The sequence below is a fragment of the Leptonotus elevatus genome, chromosome 5 (genome assembly GCF_054856555.1).
Source record: "Leptonotus elevatus isolate MCC_2025b chromosome 5, RoL_Lele_1.0, whole genome shotgun sequence".
NCBI classification, from domain to species: Eukaryota; Metazoa; Chordata; class Actinopteri; order Syngnathiformes; family Syngnathidae; genus Leptonotus; species Leptonotus elevatus.
This window is the reverse complement of record NC_141243.1, coordinates 7,816,678-7,838,463: the sequence shown is the minus strand read 5'-3', so window position 1 is coordinate 7,838,463 and position 21,786 is coordinate 7,816,678. Positions and strand designations below refer to the sequence as shown.

Genomic DNA, 21,786 nt, shown 5'->3' with positions numbered 1-21,786 from the left:
ATTGCTGCGTCTGCACGATAAGTTAAGATTGTATCGTACGAATATAAAACGAGTCGAGCGGCGGATGTGTGTGGCGTTTGCATCGTACCTCAGTCTGAGAGAGAAAGGCGGCGGTGACCTGCTGCTTTTTGTCACCGAGCCTATCGAACTGTCCTCTGATGTCATAGTGGCCAGGACCGGGAATGCCCTGTACAAAAGACGAATTGGAATTACTGAAACTTTTTCATGGCCAATCTTCCAATTGAGATTTTATCATTCAAAATCATATATAGCAGACTACAATAATGATGTTGCCACCCCAATTAATTCACCAATTGACTCGTTCATTGCAAAACCTGGACCTGTTAAGTACTCGCAGGGATTAGAACCCGCCACACCTTTGCCATTTTCGGGAGAGTGTTTAATTGTTCTGCCTGTCACTATACATTGCTGGCAACGCCAAGAGACCAAAATGCTCTTGGAGATAAGCAAACAGTAGGCGTGGCATAGCCCAAACTGAAAGTCATGAGTTTGTTCCTCACCCCTTGAGTGACTTTTATTTATTTATTTTTTCAATACTTTATTTTACTCTCTTCCGAGTGTAAATATTAGTCTACTCTAAAACTGAGTCTATTTGGTCCCACTCTAAATAGAGTCAAATTTGCTCTTAATATAGAGTTAAATTTACACTGTTGCAAAAATTTGGTGTTAAGAACCGCAAAAAAAAAAAAAAAAGGCTATCATTGCTTGGCATGCAATTTTCAAAGTCAACCTTTGCAAAACTTGCGTTACCAATGCTGCGTATAACCATAATGTATCCAACAGGATATTGTTTTTGTAAATAACAACCGTTTGGAAACCTGAAATAAAATGCGCTGAACATAAGTAAGTTTCTGCACAAATCTATTATTATTCAGGACTTCATTGTGCGCGTGCGTGTGTGGCTTGTTATTGTCGGAGTACAATACTTGCCGTGTAAATGAGAAAAAGCTATTTGTAGGCCGACACTCACACAGGGCAGGTAACACTTATTTTGTGCAACACCTTTTGTTGCATGTGCTTTTACGATTGACAAAAAATCCAGGGGCTACACTCGCACCCCGCAGTCCTCGGCAAGTCGAGAAAATTGTTATTTAGGGTAGTGTGCAAAAACAACACGGTGTGTTGAAAAGTAAAAAAAAAAGAAAAAACGCAAGCATATATATTCCTGCAAGCAAACACAACAACTCGGAGGCTTACTATTTTTGACAGAAGCTCTGCGTTTGAAACTGACAATGAGAAGTTGACAAAGTGAATTTACAGACGATGTCTACTGACAGCGACATGCAGTGAGTGATGCATTATGGGATGTGTGACATCAAACATGTTGAAGTGTCGTCTGTATGTGCGTAAGGACTTATACAAGCCTAATTAATTCTTTGACCATGCTTATCATAATGCAAAACTGTATTTTATTTAATTATTTGTTTAATGACTTATAAAATACTAATTAAAACATTTGAAAAATTAAGTAAATTACATTTAGATTGTTTTTGTCTTTTGCGAATTCTTGAAATTGGGTATTCCTTATTATGATACTGTCAACTACCTAATATAATGGCCTCAATAATGTTTTGAGTTTTTCAGAAAAAAATGAAAAATGTAATGAAATACCGTTTATATTATATTAATTCATGATTTAATTTCAGGGATAAAATTGTTTCTGCTTAATATAGATAATTTTAGCAAGGCAACGCTGGCCGCATTCTGAAGAGATGGTTAAGGCAAAGAAAATTATATTTTTGTCATAATAGGACTTAAGACGGTCATTATTTTAAGAGGGTGACTAATACTTTATGCATTGCTTGTTTGGTGCATATTTAATTCTATATTATATTATAAATGTTTTAGTAGTAGTAGTACCAATTATCAGAGGGTTGGAAATATTACATGATGATGATGATGATCATCATCATCATCCACATGATGTTCACGCTGGCTTGGGTTGCATTTAAATAGGCTGCATGTCCAAAAGATGATTTAATGAGCTTCAGTGGGACAGCTAAGGTAAAAAGGTGTTTTGCCCTGCATGTCCCCATTGTGACTAATGACCCATCTGCTTGATGTGTGTGTGTATATAACATAGTTTTGTGTTGTGAGCTCCTAATGATGATGGATGGAAGCACAAGCATCACAGCGGGGAGGTCCACATGCAACATGGCGGAGGGCAAAGTCTCAAAGTCACAGGTAACTCCACTAATGTTTAAACGTGCTAAATGATGTTTTTGCAGTTGGGTTGTTTGTTTGGTTTTTTTTCAAGGAAAACTATAGGGACAGAAGAAGAGGGGTATAATGTTTGACAGAAGGGAGATGTTTCACTTCCTTGTGCACACAAACGTCAAGTCAAACAGTATACGCTCTCAGGGTGAGGGAGGAGACGTGGGCTTAGTGCACTGTGGTTCACACACAGGTGAGTAACTCCTCCACAACATCATCAACGTTTTCTGAGTGAGGCTAAAAGGTGGTATTCTACTGCCCCCTAAAGGCACAAAAGAGCAGTGACATTTGAGTGGGGGGGAAATACTCAATGAAATCCAGTGCTCAACGTTTGATTCACTTAACTGAATGCTCAGTTATTAGGTAAATAGGTTAATGTTGTGACCAATCAATATATCTGCAAATCTAGTAACGATAAATTGCTAAACAAACCTCACTGGTTTGCTTTTTTCCCCTCCATATTAGCAATGTTATGATGAGTTTCTATCAATTGAAGTAGAACAAAATGATTGGAAAAAAAATTATAAATTATGGAGGGCAATGGTATATGTACGCATTACTATTTTGTTATATTGGCCATATCTAGAATTTGATATTTTATTACTTTAGTAATTGCATGTCAATTTTATAAAATGGTTATGCTTTTGTGACAAAAACAAGTCATTTTAATATAGGCTAAACTTTATACCTTAACTGCAGAAATTATGATTATTATTATTATGCATTTTTATTTGGCTGTTTTCATTGTTCTAATAACTGTCATTAATTACCAAATGCAATTATAACCAAGCATAACTTAGTCAGCTGCAATTTAAAATATTATTAAATCCCAAAAATATTCAACACAAAAAAATGTTTTACATCAAGCATCAAATTTGTGTGTATGACATCATACTATGGCTTTGAATAAAAATGTATGCCTTAGTAAAAAATAAAAATAAAAAATAAAAATCATTTTAAATCAATGCTTATTTAACTGTTATTAAAATTAATAGCAGAAATTACATTTAGAAAATGAAACTGAACTGTTTTTAGAGTGTCATATTTGTGTTTGGTAGTTAGCAGACTACTTCCTGGTTTAATCAGGATGTGGAGGCGGGCCATACCGTTATGATTTGTAGCGGTGAACCATTAATACAATAGCGACTCAAAAGGTATCTGCACCTTCATCCAATCAAGTAATGCAGCATGTATTAGTATTATTAGCCTCTCCTAAAACAAATCATATCATGTAAACGTCATAAAAGATGCACTTACTTTCTTGTGCTCCTGTTGGGGCAGCAGTTGGTGGTATCGAGGGATGACAAGTTCCGCCCTGACCTTTTGCTCTTTTCGCATGTTCACGTTTTCGTAGTGCGTTTCAGGAACACTGACGGGGATTTTTAAGAGAAGAAGACGCAAATTCAAAGCCACCACAAAAAAATGATATTTAGTGTCACGTGACAGGTGATGCTTACACCTCAGGGCAGTAGTGGGCCGGCCCTGGACCCTCGTCCCTGGTCACGTGGTCTCTCCTGGCCGTCATGTTGCCAAAGTGGATGCCTTTGTATTTGTAGGTCTTCTCAGCCTGGAGACAATAGAACCCAAGAAAAATACATTACAAGACTGCGGTGAGGCTCGAAGAATGACAGGAGGAGGAAGCGATAACGACAAGATGAATGGATGAGGCAAGGACGGGAAAACAGAAGGAACGTATTCCGTGTTTTATCTGTGTTGTGAAGTTGAAGGTGAATGAGAAGTGAAGTTGAGCAAAATGTCACACAATATGTCAGCATTCTTCCTCCCCTTCTCGGTTATTTTACAGCCTTCACTTCGCCGCCTCAGCTTTACAACACTGACCTCTTTAACTAAGGTGTCAGCCCAAAAAAAAAAAAAAAAAAAAAAACACAAAAATGACGGACTATAAATATATGCCCATCATGAAAAAAACAAAACAATAATGACCTCCTTTCAAACAAATGCCTTACTTCAAATAGGACCCTGCTAAGAGTACTCAACTCACAAACAACATGTTCGATAAGACCTATATATATCCAAATATAGCATTTTTCCTTAAAACGGAATGAAATGAATGAGAGTTTTCTATTCTTCTCAATTCGTAAAACGGTCACAGGAGTTATTGGCCACCGTTACGAGTACCGATACTTTAAAATAAGCCTGGTATTGGCATACCTTGTATCGGTACTCTCTCATCCTTAGGTAAAACGATGAAATATTTTTAACTTGACCTCAAATGAGATCAGACTACGAAACAAATCATTCTAAATTCTAAAACGAGATTTGTAATATAAATATGTGTTGTACTTATGTTGAAAGGTCCGTTTTAAATATTTGTAGTATTTCAGTATTTATTTTTTTGGCACGTCACTTAATACACATCATTTAATGAGTAATCTTATAAATAAGTAATCAATTCCAATGCCAATCTTAAGCACTGGTAATAATGTTCCAATATTGTTATGTATTTATTAATTTATTTATTTATTTTATGTCTGCCTGCTCATTTAATGGCAACGACAACGCTTTTTCTGCTTGGTGCATAAATCGGCCATTCTCCCGTCACGCGTGTGACACTCAGAAGAATTCTGTTGTTCTTCCGGCCTTCAATCTTAGGCAATAATTGAGACCTTATAAATTATAGGATATTTATTGTGTCTTAGGTTAGCTCTGTCAGCAAATATAAGTAGTTTGGTTTTTTCACTTCCCTTCTCAGAGATACTGAGGCAAATATGCTGCGTCTCATGTGTGACGTCACATGTTTATGAGTCACACTTGTGACGCAGCACATTTGCCTCAGGAACCCTTAGAAGAGAAGTGAAAAAGCTAAAGATACAATAAGTATCCAATACTTCATAACGGCTCGATTATTGCCTAAGCTTGTAGTCCGGAAGAACAGCAGAATTGTTGTGAGGATGTCACACACATGATGGGCCCACAGCTGTAAATCGGACTTTAATCTCAACGCACGCACATTCCTGAACGTGCGGTTGTCACTGCAATTGAGCAGCCAAACATCGCCGGACTTCAAATGAAGGAAATTGGATAAGACTGAAGTTGACTTGCTCTATTATTCATCTGGACCGACTCCAATTCATGTCCCCAACTCAAATGTGAAAGCTCCAACAATGTGTGGAAAGAGAGAAAAATAAAACAAATAAAAGTTTGAATTCAAAAGCATTTCAACTTCTGCCGTCTCTTTTGAATACGGTTTTCCGTGACCCAGCTATCCGGCAATCTTCACTCAGATGCATCCTGGGAAGAGCACGAAGAAGAAATAGTAAGTTTGGCTCAAAGGGGAAAACTTCACGGGGTGCCCGACTGCCCGCCTTCCTGCTCTCCAACTCAACATGGAGCAGACGGCAAGATCCAGTTAAGGAAGCAAAAGATGTCCAGATACAGTAGTTGTGCTTTAAAACAGAAAGGCTATGTTTATTTAGCACGGCGTGCAGGCAGATGCGAACGCGCGCCGATGTCATTGTTGCTAACGTGCGGTCTGCAGGCACAAATGGCATTTTTATGTCTAGCAAGGCTTTTAAAAGCAAAACAAACACAGCTAGTGGTGATATAGACTTTTTAATACTGAAGAGAATGTCCAACATACATTATTTAAATGTGTTTTTTTTCTCCCACGATGCAAATGCCAAAACGGTTTAGTTTTTTTAGGATTTTGAGCAAAGAACTGGGGTAACTATAGCGGGGGGGCACGCATACAACAACGGGGCCAATTATGAGCATTTTCCCTCCCTTGCGAACAATGTCAGCTAAGGCCCGATTATCTGCTGTTTCTAAAAGATTATCCTGAGCAACTATCATTAGGGTGGGGAGTGGTTTATAGGTTTTTTTTTTCCTCGATCTACCCTTGAGTGACTTTTATTTATATGTTTTCCCATTTATTTATTTTACTCTCTTCCAAGTGTTAATACTACTCTAAAACTGAGTCCATTTGGTCCCACCGAAATAGAGTGAAATTTATTCTACATAATTTATTGTGTATGAAGTAGAAATAATGAATTACCGTTAAGTAGTGATGGCAAAATGAAGCTTCATGAAGCACTTGCGATACTTTTTGACTCCTCAAGATGGCACTCATGATTCAAAGATGCAATGCAAACGTAATCCATTTTCATTGCACTTGCCTTTATCTTTAAACCAAGAGCACCATCTAGAGGAGTCCAAAAGTATCGCAAATGCTTCATGAAGCTTCATTTTGCCATCACTACCGTTAAGTCCCTATTTTTTTTTTATGACCGGGAAAAAAAGTTTTGTATTTTGAATTCCATTAAAACAAATAAAAGGACTTGATAATTGTGAGGTATTGAATAATTTTAATGTTTGTTCTTTTCAATCTACTTTTGAACAATGTAGAAAAAGCGAAGGTGTGAGCGTGTGGATGCATGTGTGCATTTTTCCCCCCAATAAAATCAGCCAATTATGTTTTAATCTTAATGGATTAAAAGCTCTCAGACACTTAAGTGCACTCACAACATCAACTAGAACCACCAGGTGAAAAGCGGGAGGGGGATTATATCATAAAATATGTGTGCAATGTTCATGTCACGTGCAAGAGGTTCAATGCTAAAATAATTTGGTTGCTTTTGATGGCAAGTGGTTTGTTTTGAACTCTCGGTGACACTGGAGGCCATTAAAAAGGCAACCAAAGGAGTTACACAATTAAAATGTGTTTTGAGAAAAATAAATGACAACAAAAGTGATAGTGTAGCAAACTGTACGAATTTTTAAAATGCATTATTTTATGGATCATTATTATATATGATGTGATTATATTAAAAAGGCTTTTCTTTTATAGTATATATTATTTTTACTAGATGTTTATATATATATATAGTAGAATTTGTCATGAATCATTAATGTACATTATTTGTGTTTATTTATTATAGTATTTCATTTTTAAATTGGGCTTTCTATTAAAACATTCATTAAACAACCACCAGTATTTTTTAATATAAATCATTACTGTATTTCCTTACATTGAATTTAAAATAATTATTCTAAACCCTTTCCTTATTTAAAAAAAATAAAAATAAAAATAAACTCCCCGTTAAAAAGTCACTACATTTAAAGTATCATTTTACTACTTTCCATTCCTCAGCTTACCAGTCTGCTGCCAAGCACAGCATCATTCCCACGAGGCCTCAGCTTGTTGTGGCTGGTGGTGGCTGGCAGCGCAAGGACATCATAGGCCCCGGGACCCGGACCCTCACACACCGGGTCCCCAAAGCGCTTGGAGAGGCTCCGAAGACTGCAGCCACCATGGACATTTAGCTCCAAAAAAAAAAAAAAAAGACACATTACAATTGTTTAACAATATTGCAAAATAAGATAAATGTGTCACACCTACTGGAATACAATGCCTGTAACACGTAAAAAAAAAAAAAAAAATGGGACATGGGCATGTCTACCACTGTTTTCCATCACCCAATCATGACACTCGCCTGTGTCCAATATTATTTTCTGTTTGTGTGTACTTTTTACACAATGTCCCAACTTTATTAAAATGGGAGATTCCGTCAAATTATGATAAACAGTGCAATTACGAGCTAGGATATTAAAGATACTATAATAAGGCATTCCTCTTACCTTTACAGGTGAAGTATCATAGTACCCAGGTCCTGGTTCTGTTTCACTGGACTCACTGATCAATGGTAGTCTGCTAGCCAAGGACAAAAATGGAGCATAGCCATCTATGCAATAACAACAACTTATTTAATACGATTAAAAACTGTGTTTTAGGTGTCTATCACTTTTCAACAATCCTACCTGACACTGTGGAGTGTCTTCTTGAACTTATGTTGTACGATCCTGGACCCACTGTGGCTGAAGTCTCACTATTTGGCAGGAAGGTGTCTCTTGGAGCGCGCCCGTACATGTTTAAACCCTTACTACACTCACTTGTACACATGAATAAACTTTTATTTGAAAAACAAATGTTCTCCTGCGTTCTGTCAACACCGATCCGTTTCTTGGATACCACCTGAAGCCCAGTGAAGCACTCATGGCCTAATTACCTCCGTTGCTATGATACCACGCGAGGCGGTGGCAGGTGCAATCAGTTTCTGTTGTTAATGTGAACTGCAATCCTACCCTCTAGTGGTAGGACATTAAAAGGCACACCATTTATGTTTATGAACTCATTCAGTGCCAGCCTTTCTCACACTCTTTTTTACCCATAAATATTATTTATTTATTTTGTATTCTTGCTTGAACATGTATAGTTATGTCCATCCTTCTCCATTCATCTGAGACGTCCCTCTGTCTGTTATCATCAAAGACGTCAAAGAGCTACAACTATTTAGGAACGCTGCATAGCATGCTTAGAAGTATGCGACCTCACCTATTAAGGTTTTGTGCAACGTTCCCAGGGCTACTTTTCTGGTAAAACAAGCATTGATTGACAGTTGTACGGAAAATAAAACAGCAAAACAGTGTGACAGGAGCATTAAATTTGCGTCCTACATGTTTCTCAATAGAGGGCAGCAGTGAGTTTTAAAACAACTATTTGATGGCACATTCAATGAACACATCCGTAATCGGAATTAGCGCGACCGTTATCGGAATTGGCGTAGTTTTTAATGAAACTTTGGAATACGCGTTGTTTATACAGCAACTTAGTCGAGAAATTGTGTTATGTCAACTGACCGTGTGCTCTTTTGATGAGAAAGTTGCACTCTTGCGTGATAATCTCTCTCCACGTCCCGTTGATGGGAATTGGAAGACGCAATCTACGAGGATAACTTGAACGCAACGCGGATCCCTTTTCGTCTACCGCCACCGCAAAGGTTGGACTGACAAGCTGAAGCGGAGAGCGGAAGTCTTTCGGGCAGCATCTTCAACTCATCCCGTGCATTATAACATTTAGGCGGACCATGAAGGCGACTACGGGTCTTTTGATTTTTCTGGTGCTCTCCGCGTCCGTGCTGTCGGCGGCCCAAGCGGCCAGGAGCCGCACCAGCAGCCAGAACAGCTTCCGACGGGCTGCCAACGGCGTCTACCAGACGCTGAGCAACGTGTTCGGGGAAGAGAACATCCGAGGCCTCTACAAGGTGAACGTGCAGGACGGGCCCCAATGTAACAATTCAATTTTGTGTGTGCGTGTTGCTGAAGTGGCTAACGAGGAAATAGCTCACACGGGGAGGGGGAGCTATCTCAAGGAGGATGCCATTTTGAAACCCGATTTTCACCCCCCCAAACATATCGCGAAATAAAAGCATAGCCGATCCACCTATTAGGCTCAGTGAAGCACTGCGCTAGCCTATTTATGAAATATTACAATGAAATGTCACTTATTAACTATTACAATGAAATGTCGCTAAATTAATTGCTAAATTAAAAGCGCACCGAGCATTTGACGTTACTTCCGGTGGGTTTATCTGCTGAACCTGCTAAGCGATTTTTTTTGGCGTGGTTCGACTCACCGAATTTCTTAGAAATAAAGCACAGGTGGGAATTATGATGATGACGTCAAGTGTAGAGGGGCGACCTAATGTCCCGTGTCTCATAACATAACACATGATAATTCTAATACAGTTTCGATGTCCATTCAATTTTTATACAAATCGGCATAATGTGATTAACACCTGTTGGGTCAACTTACATAAAGTCGCTATTTCAATATGTATTGCAACGCTTAAGATTTTATCTCCCAGGATTCGGCCAATAGTTGTTGAGTTCTGCAGAAAACGTTATGAATGATACATCGGTGGCGAAACTGCCGGTTCAATTTGGTATGAAGGTTTCATCTGCCAGGATTATTTACCACCTTGTTCTATATTCAAAAAAACAATTTGTCAAACAGATGTTTTAGTGCTAATTCCTTTTATTTTTCAGTTCTTCTCCAAAGCAACTGAGCGATTCGTTCATGGCGTGGACTCCTTCATTGACACCATCTGGAAAATCTGGGCTGATCTCCTTGATGTGATGGGCATTGACTGTGAGTCTTAAATGAAGCGTTATCAGTTCCTTGAATAGAATTGCTTTTGTACGGACACAGACTCCGCTACTTACCACTTTAAAACGCCTCGCAGTAGTGAAGTAAAACACCACGTGTCACTATTATGTGAGGAGATGTAGTTTCAAAATGAACAAAATTGCTGGCGCTCATCTGAACTTGGTGCCTTCCTCCCATCCGCAGCAGCCAACTTGAGCCACTACTTCAGCACGGCGTCCGTGATCAGCAATCCAGCACGCGCCCTGCCCCTCGTGGCCGGCGTCCTGGCAGCCCTGTGGTTCTTGTCAGTGTTCCTGGGCGGCGTGTTCTACGTGCTGCACATTGTGTTCGGCCGCTTCTTCTGGCTGGCGCGCATGATTCTGCTGGCCCTGGCATGCCTGTACGTGCTGCAGAAGTTCGAGGGCGACCCCGAGCGTGCAGTTTTGCCACTGTGCTGCATAATGGCGCTGTACTTCATGACGGGCCCCGTGGGTGTGTACTGGCGACGTGGCACCGGCTCGTTGGAGGAGAAGATAGACCACCTGGACACTCAGGTCCGCCTTCTCAACATCCGGCTGAGTCGGATTATCGATGGTCTGGAGCATGTGGACGAGTAAAAGCAGCAGCAGCAGCAGCGGCGGCGGGGCTCCCTCTATCGGTATCGAAACGTCCAACGAGAATTTGACCCGCTTAAGTTCATATCGTCCGCAAGCATTCCAAGCCTTTGTTTGCATGATGCCCACTCCCTTTTGTATTTATTACAGTGGTACCGCAAAAGGTCAAAACTTTTATGGAGTGTACAGGCCAGATTGAAAGTCTCATTTTTACATTGAACTCATACATTTTTGAAAATAAGTCTTGGTGATTGGTTCTCACATCAGCCTTGTTGATGATTTAGATTTTGGCATTGAATCACAACTCGCAAGTTCCAGGTGTCCATTAACTCATAGGAAACACGGCGGATAATTCAGCTGATTTTGGTTCACTGACTCGAGTCACTGATTAGGTCAAATTGGTAAACTGACAAGTTCAATGGAAATTAGGGGTGTGCCAAAAAAAGTTATTTTCATAAGAATCGCGATTCTCATTTAGTAAGATTCAAAATCGATTTTATTTAAATTACTTTATACTGTCTTGCCGTTGTCTGTGTGTGCCTTTTATTTGGAGCGCTGTTCATGTTGTACCTGGTTTGGTCACTGAGGGTCAGTGTGGTTCCACGCGGTCTAATACACTTAAGTTGTAGCCAAATTCGAGAGTAGAAGGAAAAAGTCACGATCAAGTTGCTCCAATAAAAATAATTCCGCGTGGAGCCGTTCTTTTGAGTGATAAGTGCTGCGAGTAGCGCGCTAATTAGCATTAGCGAGTCAGACTGGAGTAGATCATTACAATTCCTTGCACATCTATAGATTGAAGCAAAAATAATTGTCAATCAAATAATTTTGATTAAAAAAAAAAAATCTAAATGAAAATCGATTCTGAATCTAATCGCAGACCCAAAAATCGGAATCGAATCGTGAGACATTCAAAGATTCCCACTAAAAATGTAACTTTTAGAGTCCAACTATGAGATAACCAGCAGTAACACAGAGATCCCAATGACGACTGGCGAGCCATCATCTCTAACTAGCTTGTCACTAAAACACTCGTGACAAAAAGGACTTTCTGTACTGTACACTAACTCTCACCTTGCCATAAAACGCAGCAGAAAGTTGATCCTTTGTTGCTGACCGAAGTATGGACTAGTTAGAGGCGCTGACGTCGCACATTATAATCTACAAAATGTATAAACTATTTAAGGCAGATTTCCCCCTGTAATTTCCAAGTTAGATTTCGGAGGTACCACTGTATGTTAATCCACACAAAAAAAAAAAAATAATCAAGATGTTAAACTGACAAGGAGTGCGTGTACGACACAGGGGCCAATATGTACATTTGATTTCATGTAAAAATGACTTGTTTTCTACCCACACTGTCGAAAGTAGTGCTCATTCTCTCCCTAAATGAGCAAAGGTATTGGGACACGCCACCAAACAGGAAGTTGTGTGTATGCATATTTACATGACTGCATCATTACAAGAATGTCTCATTGATACACAATACTATTCTCAGGGACTAATTGGACAAAACATTTTAAATATATGAACTTTTGTTTTCTGCTGTGATCAAATAGTCCTGTTCCTCCTTAATCCGATGTTTTCGTGTTTGTTTCCCCTGTCGCAATCCTAACAACGGCCAGTTTGTGAATTCTCTTGCCGTGCAATCTGGGCTCTTGGAGACGCCATTTTGTATATAATTGTAATGCCACACCAAGGCCAAAGAACCAATACATACAATGTAAACAATAACATACAAGCAGATTGTGATGAATTAAGAACTGCACATGTCAAAAATGGCTTTAAATTATCAAAACTGAGCCGTTTGCATCCCTGTTGTCTCAATTATTAGTGATAGATCATACATTCTATTACCACAGAGAAAGCCGTTTCTTGCACTGATACTGAATCAATATTACATCCTGTTAATGTGTATTTAAGTGATATAAATGAAGAAATGTAAAAAAAAAATTATTAAATGAGTTTTATTCCAGGGTTGGGGATCAGTTTTTATACAGCCCTCTGAGGGTCATGCTAAATTTATGAAATAGGATCCACATTTTTATTTATGCAGTTTCGGGCTTTTTAAAATATTTTTATTTGAAGAACAGCATGGCCGATGGCATCAAATGCCATCATGTGACCCACTGGCTATTGGGTTGCCACTTGTTTTAGTCCTATATGTGAAAGTAAGCTTCATTTAGTTGCAAGTGACTGATGGCTATTTTACGACTAACCGCATGTTTTTTCTTCTACGAGGATGGATTTACAAGTCTGTTTAGAAAAGATTTTTGGGACTGACTGATCAAGTTGTTCGAGTCGTGTTACACTGAAATAAAAAAGGGGTCAAGTTTACAAAAAAAAAAAAAAAAGGTTCTATGCATTTGTGAGACTTTACACTGAAAGGAATATAATTTCATGCATTCCAATTTTGCAACTACTGCATTTACATTCAAATGCGATTCCCTATTTATAATGTCAATACTGCATTTATTTAATGGATAATCTGACTAGCTTCGCTGTTCCTGTTATTCCATATACAGCCTTTTTCTGTTCATGTGCCAACTTGAATTGTTTTTTTATTCAAATTTCTAGCGCTTTTTGTTTTTTTATTTTGTCATATTGTATATGTAGAATAGGTCACGTGGAAAGTTCAAAACTGTGTTTTGTGTGTATGTGTTTGTGAGTCTATATGGAGACACGTCGATGGGTAGTAATTGAATCTTCTGTGTTTGTGGGCGTGTGTGTCCATTTGAATGAATTCCATATTTAAATGAATTAAAAACAGAAATAGAACACGTGTTCCGTGTTTTTTCAAGATGACCGTGGGAGGGACATTGTTGTCGTTGTATTGCTTTGTTAATTGTCATAACTTATAAAAACATTGTTGATCATTTTAGGGGTCAATAATAAACCATCCAGTCCTCTCAAAACGTGCAAGTTGAAGAGAGTGCGTTCGACTACCGTTGACAACTGCTGTGGTCTATGACAAGCCAGGATGCTTCAAAACAGTACAGATTGCATGCAGGCACTTAAAGGTTATAAACGCCACAAATCCATAGTTACAATTACAGAAACTTTATTTTCCATTTGCAATCATTTCTATTCCACTCCATATTTGTTCATTGTAATAATTTTCTATAAACTTCACTAGTTATTGCATAGTTAGTTTTGTAGCTTTATTTTAAAAATATGCTCATCCTAAAAAAAATGCTCAAATGGAAGATATTCAAAGCAAATCTACATGTCTATAAAAAATACTCTTATTTGGCTTCAGTGTGATGACAAATGCAGCATCATTTAAAAAATATTCCACATTTTCAACAACCAAACTGGTCCATTGGTAGTGTAGCGGTTCACACAGAGTGATTCAAGGTCAGTGTCTCCATTTCCAATTGTCCTGTGAAGAACAGGCTCCAATTCTGGGATGAGCGCTATTCAAAATGGCTGAAGGGTGAATCCTCATTGTTCCATCAATTTCTGTTGAAAGTCTTGCAATTAAAAAAAAAAAAAAAAAAACCATATAATATATATACACACACGTAGACTTCCAGGTTGTTGAATTTAGAAAATGAATGATACTATATGCCAGGTCATTCTATAACAAGGGTTAAAGGTCAACATCCCTATAAATAAACACCAAAATGAGATTGTATCACCAAATTTCATAGTAATATTTTTTCTTGTGCATTTTAGTTTTAATCCCCAAAACACTAATGTTATTTGTATATATAATTAGTATTTTATTTTGAATCCCAAAATAGCAAACTGTTTATATGCTCTAATCCCTAAAAAACAAGTGTTTACTTTATTTTTAATCCCCTAAACAAATTTGCAAAGAAATTGTGTATATATTATTGATAATCCCCTAAAACAAATATTTATTTTTCGTGTTTTGCATTTTTAATTACAATTTGTTTTATTTGTGTTTGATTTTTAATCCCAAAAACACAAATACTTATTTAATGCCAAACAACACATTTTCTTTGTTAACTGCATTTTAATTTTCAATATCCAAGATTTTTTCTTTGCATTTTAGTTTAAATGCCCCCCCCCAAAAAAAAAAACAAATTTCATTAATTTGCTTTGTAATGCTATAAAAAAAAAAAGCAAATATTTTGTATTTTTGTTTATTTTTAAACCTTTCATAAAAGGCATTTCTGTTTATTTTTCATCCCACAAAAATAAAATGGGTTTACTTTTTTTTGATTAAATAAATAAAATGAAACTACATAATTATGTTAAACTTTTTTAATTTAATAAATAATAATATTAAGACTATTGTTGGACTTTTATCTCATAATGCTATTATACTTCTTGTACAATGTTTATTTCTCAACCTCCAATTCCTGTTCTATGGTTATCTTTACACTATCTTTTTTCTCTCTCTACCCTTCTGTGGTGAAATCACACACACAAAAAAAAACTTAAACGGAGTTAAATCCTTTTGATGTTCGCTGAACTGAAGCGCCACAAGACTTGTTGGCATCACGTGTAATGATGGTTGGAGGCACATTTAAAATGGTACCTTTTAGAATCGGGCCAGCACTCTAACGTCTGTGTTGTCGGCTGCTCCTGGCGTTTGGAGGAGCTGGACGAGATTAATTCCACTGTTGAAGCTGGCACAGAGCACATTGGAGGCGTCGCTGGGCGCCAAAGATACCAGAGGACCGGCGCCATCCAGTGACAACGTGGCTAAACACACTAGAAGAGAGCGAGACACGCGAGGGAGACGTCAAACATATCCAGCAGGCCGAAACGCTATCAGAAGCACTGACTTACAAAATAAATTTCAATATTTATTCTATTGAATCGTATTCATTCATTCCCAACGGTCTATTTTCCATGTTTTGACTGCACTACTTCCAGTACATGTTAGATATGTTTTCTATAACTGCGACATGTGGTTTTAAGAGGTGGATGCAGTCAGGTAAATCTCTACTAAAAGCAGATACCAGATGCACATCCCGCCACTGGTACGGGTGTCATACCTGCTGAGTTCTGGTCCCACACTTTGACGGAGCTGTCAAGCGAGGACGTGGCCACCAGAGCAGTGCCGCTGCCCCCCGGTGGTGCAGGCAGGAAGACGCAGCATGCCGTGGTCTGCAAGTGGCCCCGGTACTCCACCACCTTGCAGCCCGGCTGACGCAGATCCCACAACTGACCATACACACACCATCATGTGAGACTATTACTAATTGATTTTCATAAAATGTGACGTTAGATTGTGATATTATTTTCACAACATTACTCATGTAACATAACATTCATAACTGCAAATGACGGCCTAATTTTCTTATTACAAATTTTATTATTTTATTTTTTTTCCTAGTAATATTACATTACTCTTTAAATGTTACTACTTTATTCTCATAATTTCAATTTAACAATTACATTTGAATCTCTTTTTTTCTAAAAAAAATTTAAAGCAATCTAAGGAATATTAGCCTTGTAATATTACAAATGTATCTTTTTTTTCTTGTAATTAATCAAATATCACAATTTCAGTCTCATAATATTACCACTTTATTCTTGTAAAATTACAATTTATATTTCAATTAAATTATATAATGTTATAATAATTTCTATTACTCTCCTAATAGATTTTTTTTCCTGAATTTTCATCTCATATTTTGACTTGAATCTCATAGTATTAAAAAAAATCTATCTTTCTATAATATTTTTATACTTCAAGATTGAAGTTGAAATATTACAATCACTTTTTTAATTTAAAATACATTTGTAATAGTACTTTAATCTGAATGCAATCTATAAATATTCAGCTAAATGCTTTTCATGGTACTTTAAAGTGAATGAATGGGAAGCTAAGTCAGCCATCTTTTGTTTTGTTCAAAGCAAACCAGCATGAATAAGAAGGACGCGGCATGGTCTCACCGTGGCCTCGCAGCCTTGGCCTCCGAAACCGTTGCTGCTGGACACCAGGTAATTTCCATTGTCAGAAACATCACAGTGGGTCTGGATGTATTGCTTGGCCGGAAACGTGTTGGTCACCTGCCATGCACGGCTGTCCCACACTCTGTATTCACACACACAACAAACATTTATGTCATAGCAGAAAGCATGGAAAGAAACCATTTAGTAGGCATATTAAGCAAAATGTCATTCGATGCTTAGTAAACACTTTCTTATAAAATTTTTCCATTGTAATATTACAAAACTTATTGTAAAAATGTTTTGTTGTTACGCTTTTGTAATGAATCACGCAAAGCTGTGTCCTTTTTCCGGCAAGACAGTAACAAGGGAGAGAGAGAAAGTGCTGCACTTTTGCTGGTATGTGGCCTATGCAAGTATGTCAATCAAACTAAATCTAAAATCCACAATGGCTGCTTTGAATAGTTGCAGTGGCAAAACCTGTCTGTACCGTATGGTTTTGTCCTCCGACGTCTGGACGACCGAGGAGCTGCCTGGCACCCAGCACACGTGAGTCACCTGCGCAGTCGTCAGTGGGGAGGTTTCAAGATATCGCGTGGCCTCGATGGACTGAGCATAATAAACTCATTTGTTCTCACCAGGTTTCTGGAAATGTTGTGCCTCTGCTCACATTTCGCAGATTCAATGTCCCACAGAAACATGTAGTTGTCGCGGGAGCCAGTGCACAGTTTCCTGCCGTCTACAGGAACACAATGGCATTGGCAACCATGTCAATTTTGTTTCGTGTGAAAACAAAGCATCCATCGCATCTTAAATTAGATTAAACGTTTGCATCACTTTTATGTATTTGATCCATATTTACTTCAAAAGATGGCTCGGTAGTTGCAATACATGAGTGATTCTATTTTGAATAAAGACCCTTTTGACTATTTTTTTTCTCTACACAGACATCACAACGTATGTTTACTTGCAAATGAGTGATTTTCAACCTAACGCTCTATCACAATATAGGACAAAACACTGCATTGAGATTATTTGGAATACCTTGAAATGAGTTCTCCTTTCCTATATATAATACAGATTTTTTTTTTTATGTAAATGATCATAAATAGTAGTAAAGCTTTTATCAAAAAAAAAAAAAAAAAATAATAATAATAATAATAAAAGTCATGCTTTAAGGCGTTTTATTTGTTTTGTTTTTACAACCATGTATAGTAAAGCATTTTTAAAAATATGTCCATGTATCGAAAGATGTCTTTTTTTTTTTTTATGAAAATGGTTAGTCAAGCGTCTCTTTTTTCTTTTAAACGACCATGTTTTTTTAGGCTGATTTTTTTGTTGTTGACCATGGATAGTAAGGTGTTTGTGTTTTTTAAAACAATGTTTAGTACGTTAAAACGGCTATTTATAGAAAAGCTTGCCATGTGTAGTAAGGCTTTTTTTTTTTTTAAACGACCATGCGATTAGAAATGTTATTTTCCTGTTTTCTGACTCACTTAGAAGGATTCTTGCCAAAGTTAAACAAACTAATACAATACAAATCACTCAAATGAAGCACAATTAATGGTGATTGTTAATTGAAGATGCAGATGTGCAATTTTTCAATGACGTACTATGTATACTACGAATGGCCACTTGGGCACCCGATCCCTTCTTGCTTGGGGCTCATTGGGAATGTTGCTACGCCACTGATTATAAGGCATGTATGTTTGTGTGTATGTGTGTGTGTCTACGTGCAAGACAATAAATACCAGGGCTAACTGCAAGCCCGTTGACCACTAACTGGTGCCCACAAAATTCCTGAATGGGCTCGTCCCCCTGGTTCAAGTCCCACATTAGGACAGTCTTGTCCCGTGAGGCGCTGAAAATCCACGTGCTGCCCGGATAACACACCACCTGAGTTTCAAAACACAAGAGTGGGAGGATGTTTTGTGTGCGTGTGTGTGATTGAAATTTCAACAAGTGTTTCCGGCCGACCAATGCACAATATTGACGTTACCTTGGTAACCTCTCTGTTATGACCCTGGAAGGATTGACACATGCGTCCTTGTTTCCAGTCATACACGACCACCGCCTGAATAGCACACCGACATGTTTCACAACTGGAATGAAATTTGAAATCAAACTTAAAATGTCTGTCATCATGATCTACCTGGTCAGTCCCTCCGGAAACGCACAGATCTGCGCTGAGATTAGTGACGGTGTTGACGGACCCTCGATGTGCCTGTTCATACTGAATCACCTGGCTGTCTAACGCAACGTCTGCCATTTCACCCTCTGAGGGCCTGAACATGGAAGAGGAAAAGTGTGTTAACCGGAGAACAGCAAATGGGTCCAAGTGTGACGTGGAAAAGCCTTTGGAGCATCACTTGAAAGTCAAGGTATCACAAGAGATCAATTATGTATAGAGAAAGCAAATCTCACCTGTACAGCTCAGACCTCTTGCGAAACTTGCTTTGGAGCTTGCCCATGTCTGACTCTCGGAACCTGTGACAACATTGTCAAGCATTTTTTTGGGATAGCTGTGTGAAGGCAACTGTAGAACAGATAATAGAGCTTACTGGGTTACAATATAAATTAAGAATTAAACAACTGCATTGACAACCAATTTGAAAAAAAACACATGGATATCACTGGACAAATATAGGCAAGTTAGGCAACCATTTTGTCCTTAAAGGATTTGCACTAGTACATGGACCTTAAGGATAGTTTTAGTCAAACTGCTGTCAATAAGTCCTCCAGAAGATGCTGCTAGAAAATAGCTAACAAAGGGTTGTATTTACCTGGGAAGACCTTATTTTGACTATTATAGTTTTTATGTATTAATTGGTGAGGTTACATCACGCGCCAGACGCGCACACACACACACACAGCGCACATCTTAGCTTCTTAAGCAATGAAATCCTATTACCGTCGCATGGAATTAGAAAACACCGGCCACCTACCAAATGCTATGATTATGCCAGCATTTGGAAAAAAAGAACAAAAGTTAGAATAGTTGTGTGGTGTAACGAGGCGCAGAAGTAGCGGAACGTGTGGTGATGTTGTGTACCTGCCAGTCCAACCAGGAGTCTTCCCGATGCGACCGCTAGCCGCCTAGCATGCTAACTAATCTTTAACCCTCACGTTCGGAGCTCTGACGGCGTTAAAACTCGGTCGAGCGCCGTCAAACGGTTCCCCGCAGGCTGACGTGACATTTTAAAAACTCCGCGTGGTTGCGACTGCGAGGCAGGGGTAGCTTTTGACGAGTGCTCTTCCCTGGAGACCGAGGAGGAGAGCGCGAGCCCCGCGACGCGTTCTCCGTAGCTATGCAAGCATGAGGGGGTCACGTGACAGAGCCGGTCGTCAAGGCAACAGCTCCGCCTCTAAAATGAGATTTAACGTTTTGGTATGCTGTAAGCAGGAGTTCAATTAGTTTTTCATAATTCACTTAAATTATTAAATATATATATATTTTTAAATAATAATAATTATTATTATTATTAAATATATTTTTTCCACATTGAAATGTTTGTTTTGTTTTCTTCCTATTTTCGCTGGGGGTTCACCGTGGTTGAGTAAAAAAATAATAATAATTAAAGGCAGATGCTCTAAGGAGGCAGGCAAGGAAAATCAAGAGTGCAGGGTCTGATATAAATGACATGTTAGAACATCACTGACCTGTAGCTGGGCACGTCTCTTTGGGGAACTTGTTGGTCGTCCACTCTCAGGTTGATACAACTCCCGTAAAAAATGTGCTTTTTGCTTGTTGGATGCAATTAAGCTGACTGAGCATGGCCCTATTTATAAGACTCTAAATGGGCCACTTTAGTGAGCTTCCAATCACGACGACTCCACGCCCAATGTGTGATGACCTCAATTGTAACTTGGACTAATTGGGTCATAGGTTCTTGAAGAAAGGGAAAAAGGAAACAATACACTACTATATGTAGTAGGTAAGCCTGGACACCCCTTTGCATTTGGTATGTTCCATCTCCCTCACTTCCTGCGCGAGCACCCCGCGATCTTTTGAAACGTGCTGTCAATCAAACAATTAACTTGTAAGTGGCTCGTTAAGCTCTGAAACAATCAAAAAAGAAAAAAAAGAGGACACGTGCTCACTGAACATGCATGCTTTAGCGCCATAGCATAAGTTTGAACACAACAAATCACGATTGGCAGAACGAACACGTGGGGGTGGAAGGTGAGAGAGGAGGGGCAGGAGAAATCGCCAGCAAGTTGACTGATCCAGGGCCCCAGGTGGCGAAGTGGTACCGTCACTTGCCTACGATGCAGTTGGGCGTGGGTTCGCTTCCCCGCCTTCCTCATGTCTGTCAGGTAAGTCTTTCTTGTCAGGTACGGGAAGTCCTCTCACACTGTGAACCTCTACGGTGGCTCTGAAGAGCAAAACACAAAAACGTGAACACATCTACAAACCAAAAACCACAACCGAAATCAAAAACGCAAATAAATAAAAAACATCACAAAAACAAAATGTAATCACAAATACAAAACAAAAACAATGAACAATACAAATAAACAATAACCAACAATACAAATCAAAAACACAAAAAAATGAACAATACAAATACAAATCAAAAACAATGAATAATACAAATAAACAATCAAAAACAATACAAATCAAAAACAATGAATAATACAAATCAAAAACAATGAATAAAACAAATAAACATAAAAACCAATACAAATCAAAAACACAAAAAAATGAACAATACAAATAAAATTTGTGCTTACAATTCCTTTTATGTTTCGTTTTTTTGTTGTATTTGTGATTCCGTTATTGTGCTTGCGATTACTTTTGTGTTTTTTGTTTCGTTTTTTTTTGTGTTTGTGATTATGTTTTGTGTTTGCAATTACATTTTGTTTTTGTGATGGTTTTATTTGCTGCTGTGTTTCATTTGTGGTTTTATTTGGGTTGTATTTTTTGGTTTTGCAGATGTGTTCAGTTTTTGCGTTTTGCACTTCAGGGCCACCGTACCTCCACAATGCAGGCCGCTTTGTTGGACCCTCCATTCACATTTTATGGAGCAGAGCTTCTATGGAAGGAGGAGGAGGGGGGGGGGGGGACAGCCCAAATCAAACCCATGAGTGGCGCTTGTTGGTCGCACCACGCCCCCGGCC

The 21,786-nt window shown here is 38.4% G+C and overlaps 3 protein-coding genes across 9 annotated transcripts in view; 1 reads left to right on the top strand and 2 right to left on the bottom strand.

Annotated features, from left to right (window-relative positions):
• The window catches only part of stpg2 (sperm-tail PG-rich repeat containing 2), a 118,967-nt gene extending 110,662 nt beyond the window's left edge, over positions 1 to 8,305 (bottom strand). For all 5 annotated transcript variants that reach the window (XR_015094889.1, XR_015094888.1, XR_015094887.1 and 2 more), the window contains exons 1-6: positions 8,014 to 8,305; positions 7,834 to 7,937; positions 7,351 to 7,518; positions 3,693 to 3,802; positions 3,493 to 3,604; positions 89 to 187 (exon numbers count right to left, since the gene is read on the bottom strand). Coding sequence is in view for 2 of the 5 variants with exons in the window: in XM_086076681.1 (XP_085932807.1) it covers positions 89 to 187; positions 3,493 to 3,604; positions 3,693 to 3,802; positions 7,351 to 7,518; positions 7,834 to 7,937; positions 8,014 to 8,155 (735 nt within the window). In the remaining 3 variants the exon portion in view is untranslated. The remainder of the gene's footprint in view (positions 1 to 88; positions 188 to 3,492; positions 3,605 to 3,692; positions 3,803 to 7,350; positions 7,519 to 7,833; positions 7,938 to 8,013) is intronic.
• Positions 8,306 to 8,985: 680 nt separating this feature from the next.
• On the top strand, positions 8,986 to 13,569 carry bri3bp (bri3 binding protein). The gene is made up of 3 exons (XM_086077021.1): positions 8,986 to 9,296; positions 10,081 to 10,183; positions 10,385 to 13,569. Exons 1-3 carry the CDS (start codon positions 9,120 to 9,122, stop codon positions 10,795 to 10,797), a joined length of 693 nt encoding a protein of 230 aa, XP_085933147.1. The 5' UTR covers positions 8,986 to 9,119; the 3' UTR covers positions 10,798 to 13,569.
• A 266-nt stretch (positions 13,570 to 13,835) lies between these two features.
• On the bottom strand, positions 13,836 to 19,986 carry wdr31 (WD repeat domain 31). Of its 3 annotated transcripts, none has more exons than XM_086075000.1 (12): positions 19,718 to 19,986; positions 19,577 to 19,616; positions 19,090 to 19,152; positions 18,818 to 18,950; positions 18,665 to 18,739; positions 18,417 to 18,561; positions 17,304 to 17,404; positions 17,156 to 17,223; positions 16,669 to 16,810; positions 15,765 to 15,933; positions 15,302 to 15,477; positions 13,836 to 14,264 (listed from the first exon to the last, which is right to left on the bottom strand). In XM_086075000.1, the coding sequence occupies exons 2-11, from the start codon at positions 19,582 to 19,584 to the stop codon at positions 15,305 to 15,307; spliced, it is 1,077 nt and encodes a 358-aa protein (XP_085931126.1). In that variant the 5' UTR covers positions 19,585 to 19,616; positions 19,718 to 19,986; the 3' UTR covers positions 13,836 to 14,264; positions 15,302 to 15,304. The 3 variants fall into 3 exon arrangements, with proteins under 3 accessions (XP_085931126.1, XP_085931127.1, XP_085931128.1); XM_086075001.1 differs by having other exon boundaries at positions 13,836 to 14,253; XM_086075002.1 differs by lacking the exon at positions 19,577 to 19,616.
• Between the last annotated feature and the right edge of the window lie 1,800 nt (positions 19,987 to 21,786).

Coding starts and splice junctions, on each gene's coding strand:
- wdr31 (XM_086075000.1), bottom strand. Junction 17,405..18,416: donor CGGGCTTGCAGTTAGCCCTG/GTATTTATTGTC, acceptor GTGTTCCTGTAG/ACGGCAGGAAACTGTGCACT. Junction 15,934..16,668: donor GCCAAGGCTGCGAGGCCACG/GTGAGACCATGC, acceptor GTGTATGGTCAG/TTGTGGGATCTGCGTCAGCC.
- bri3bp (XM_086077021.1), top strand. CDS start 9,120: ATGAAGGCGACTACGGGTCTTTTGATTTTTCTGGTGCTCTCCGCGTCC. Junction 9,297..10,080: donor ACATCCGAGGCCTCTACAAG/GTGAACGTGCAG, acceptor TTTATTTTTCAG/TTCTTCTCCAAAGCAACTGA. Junction 10,184..10,384: donor TGATGTGATGGGCATTGACT/GTGAGTCTTAAA, acceptor TCCCATCCGCAG/CAGCCAACTTGAGCCACTAC.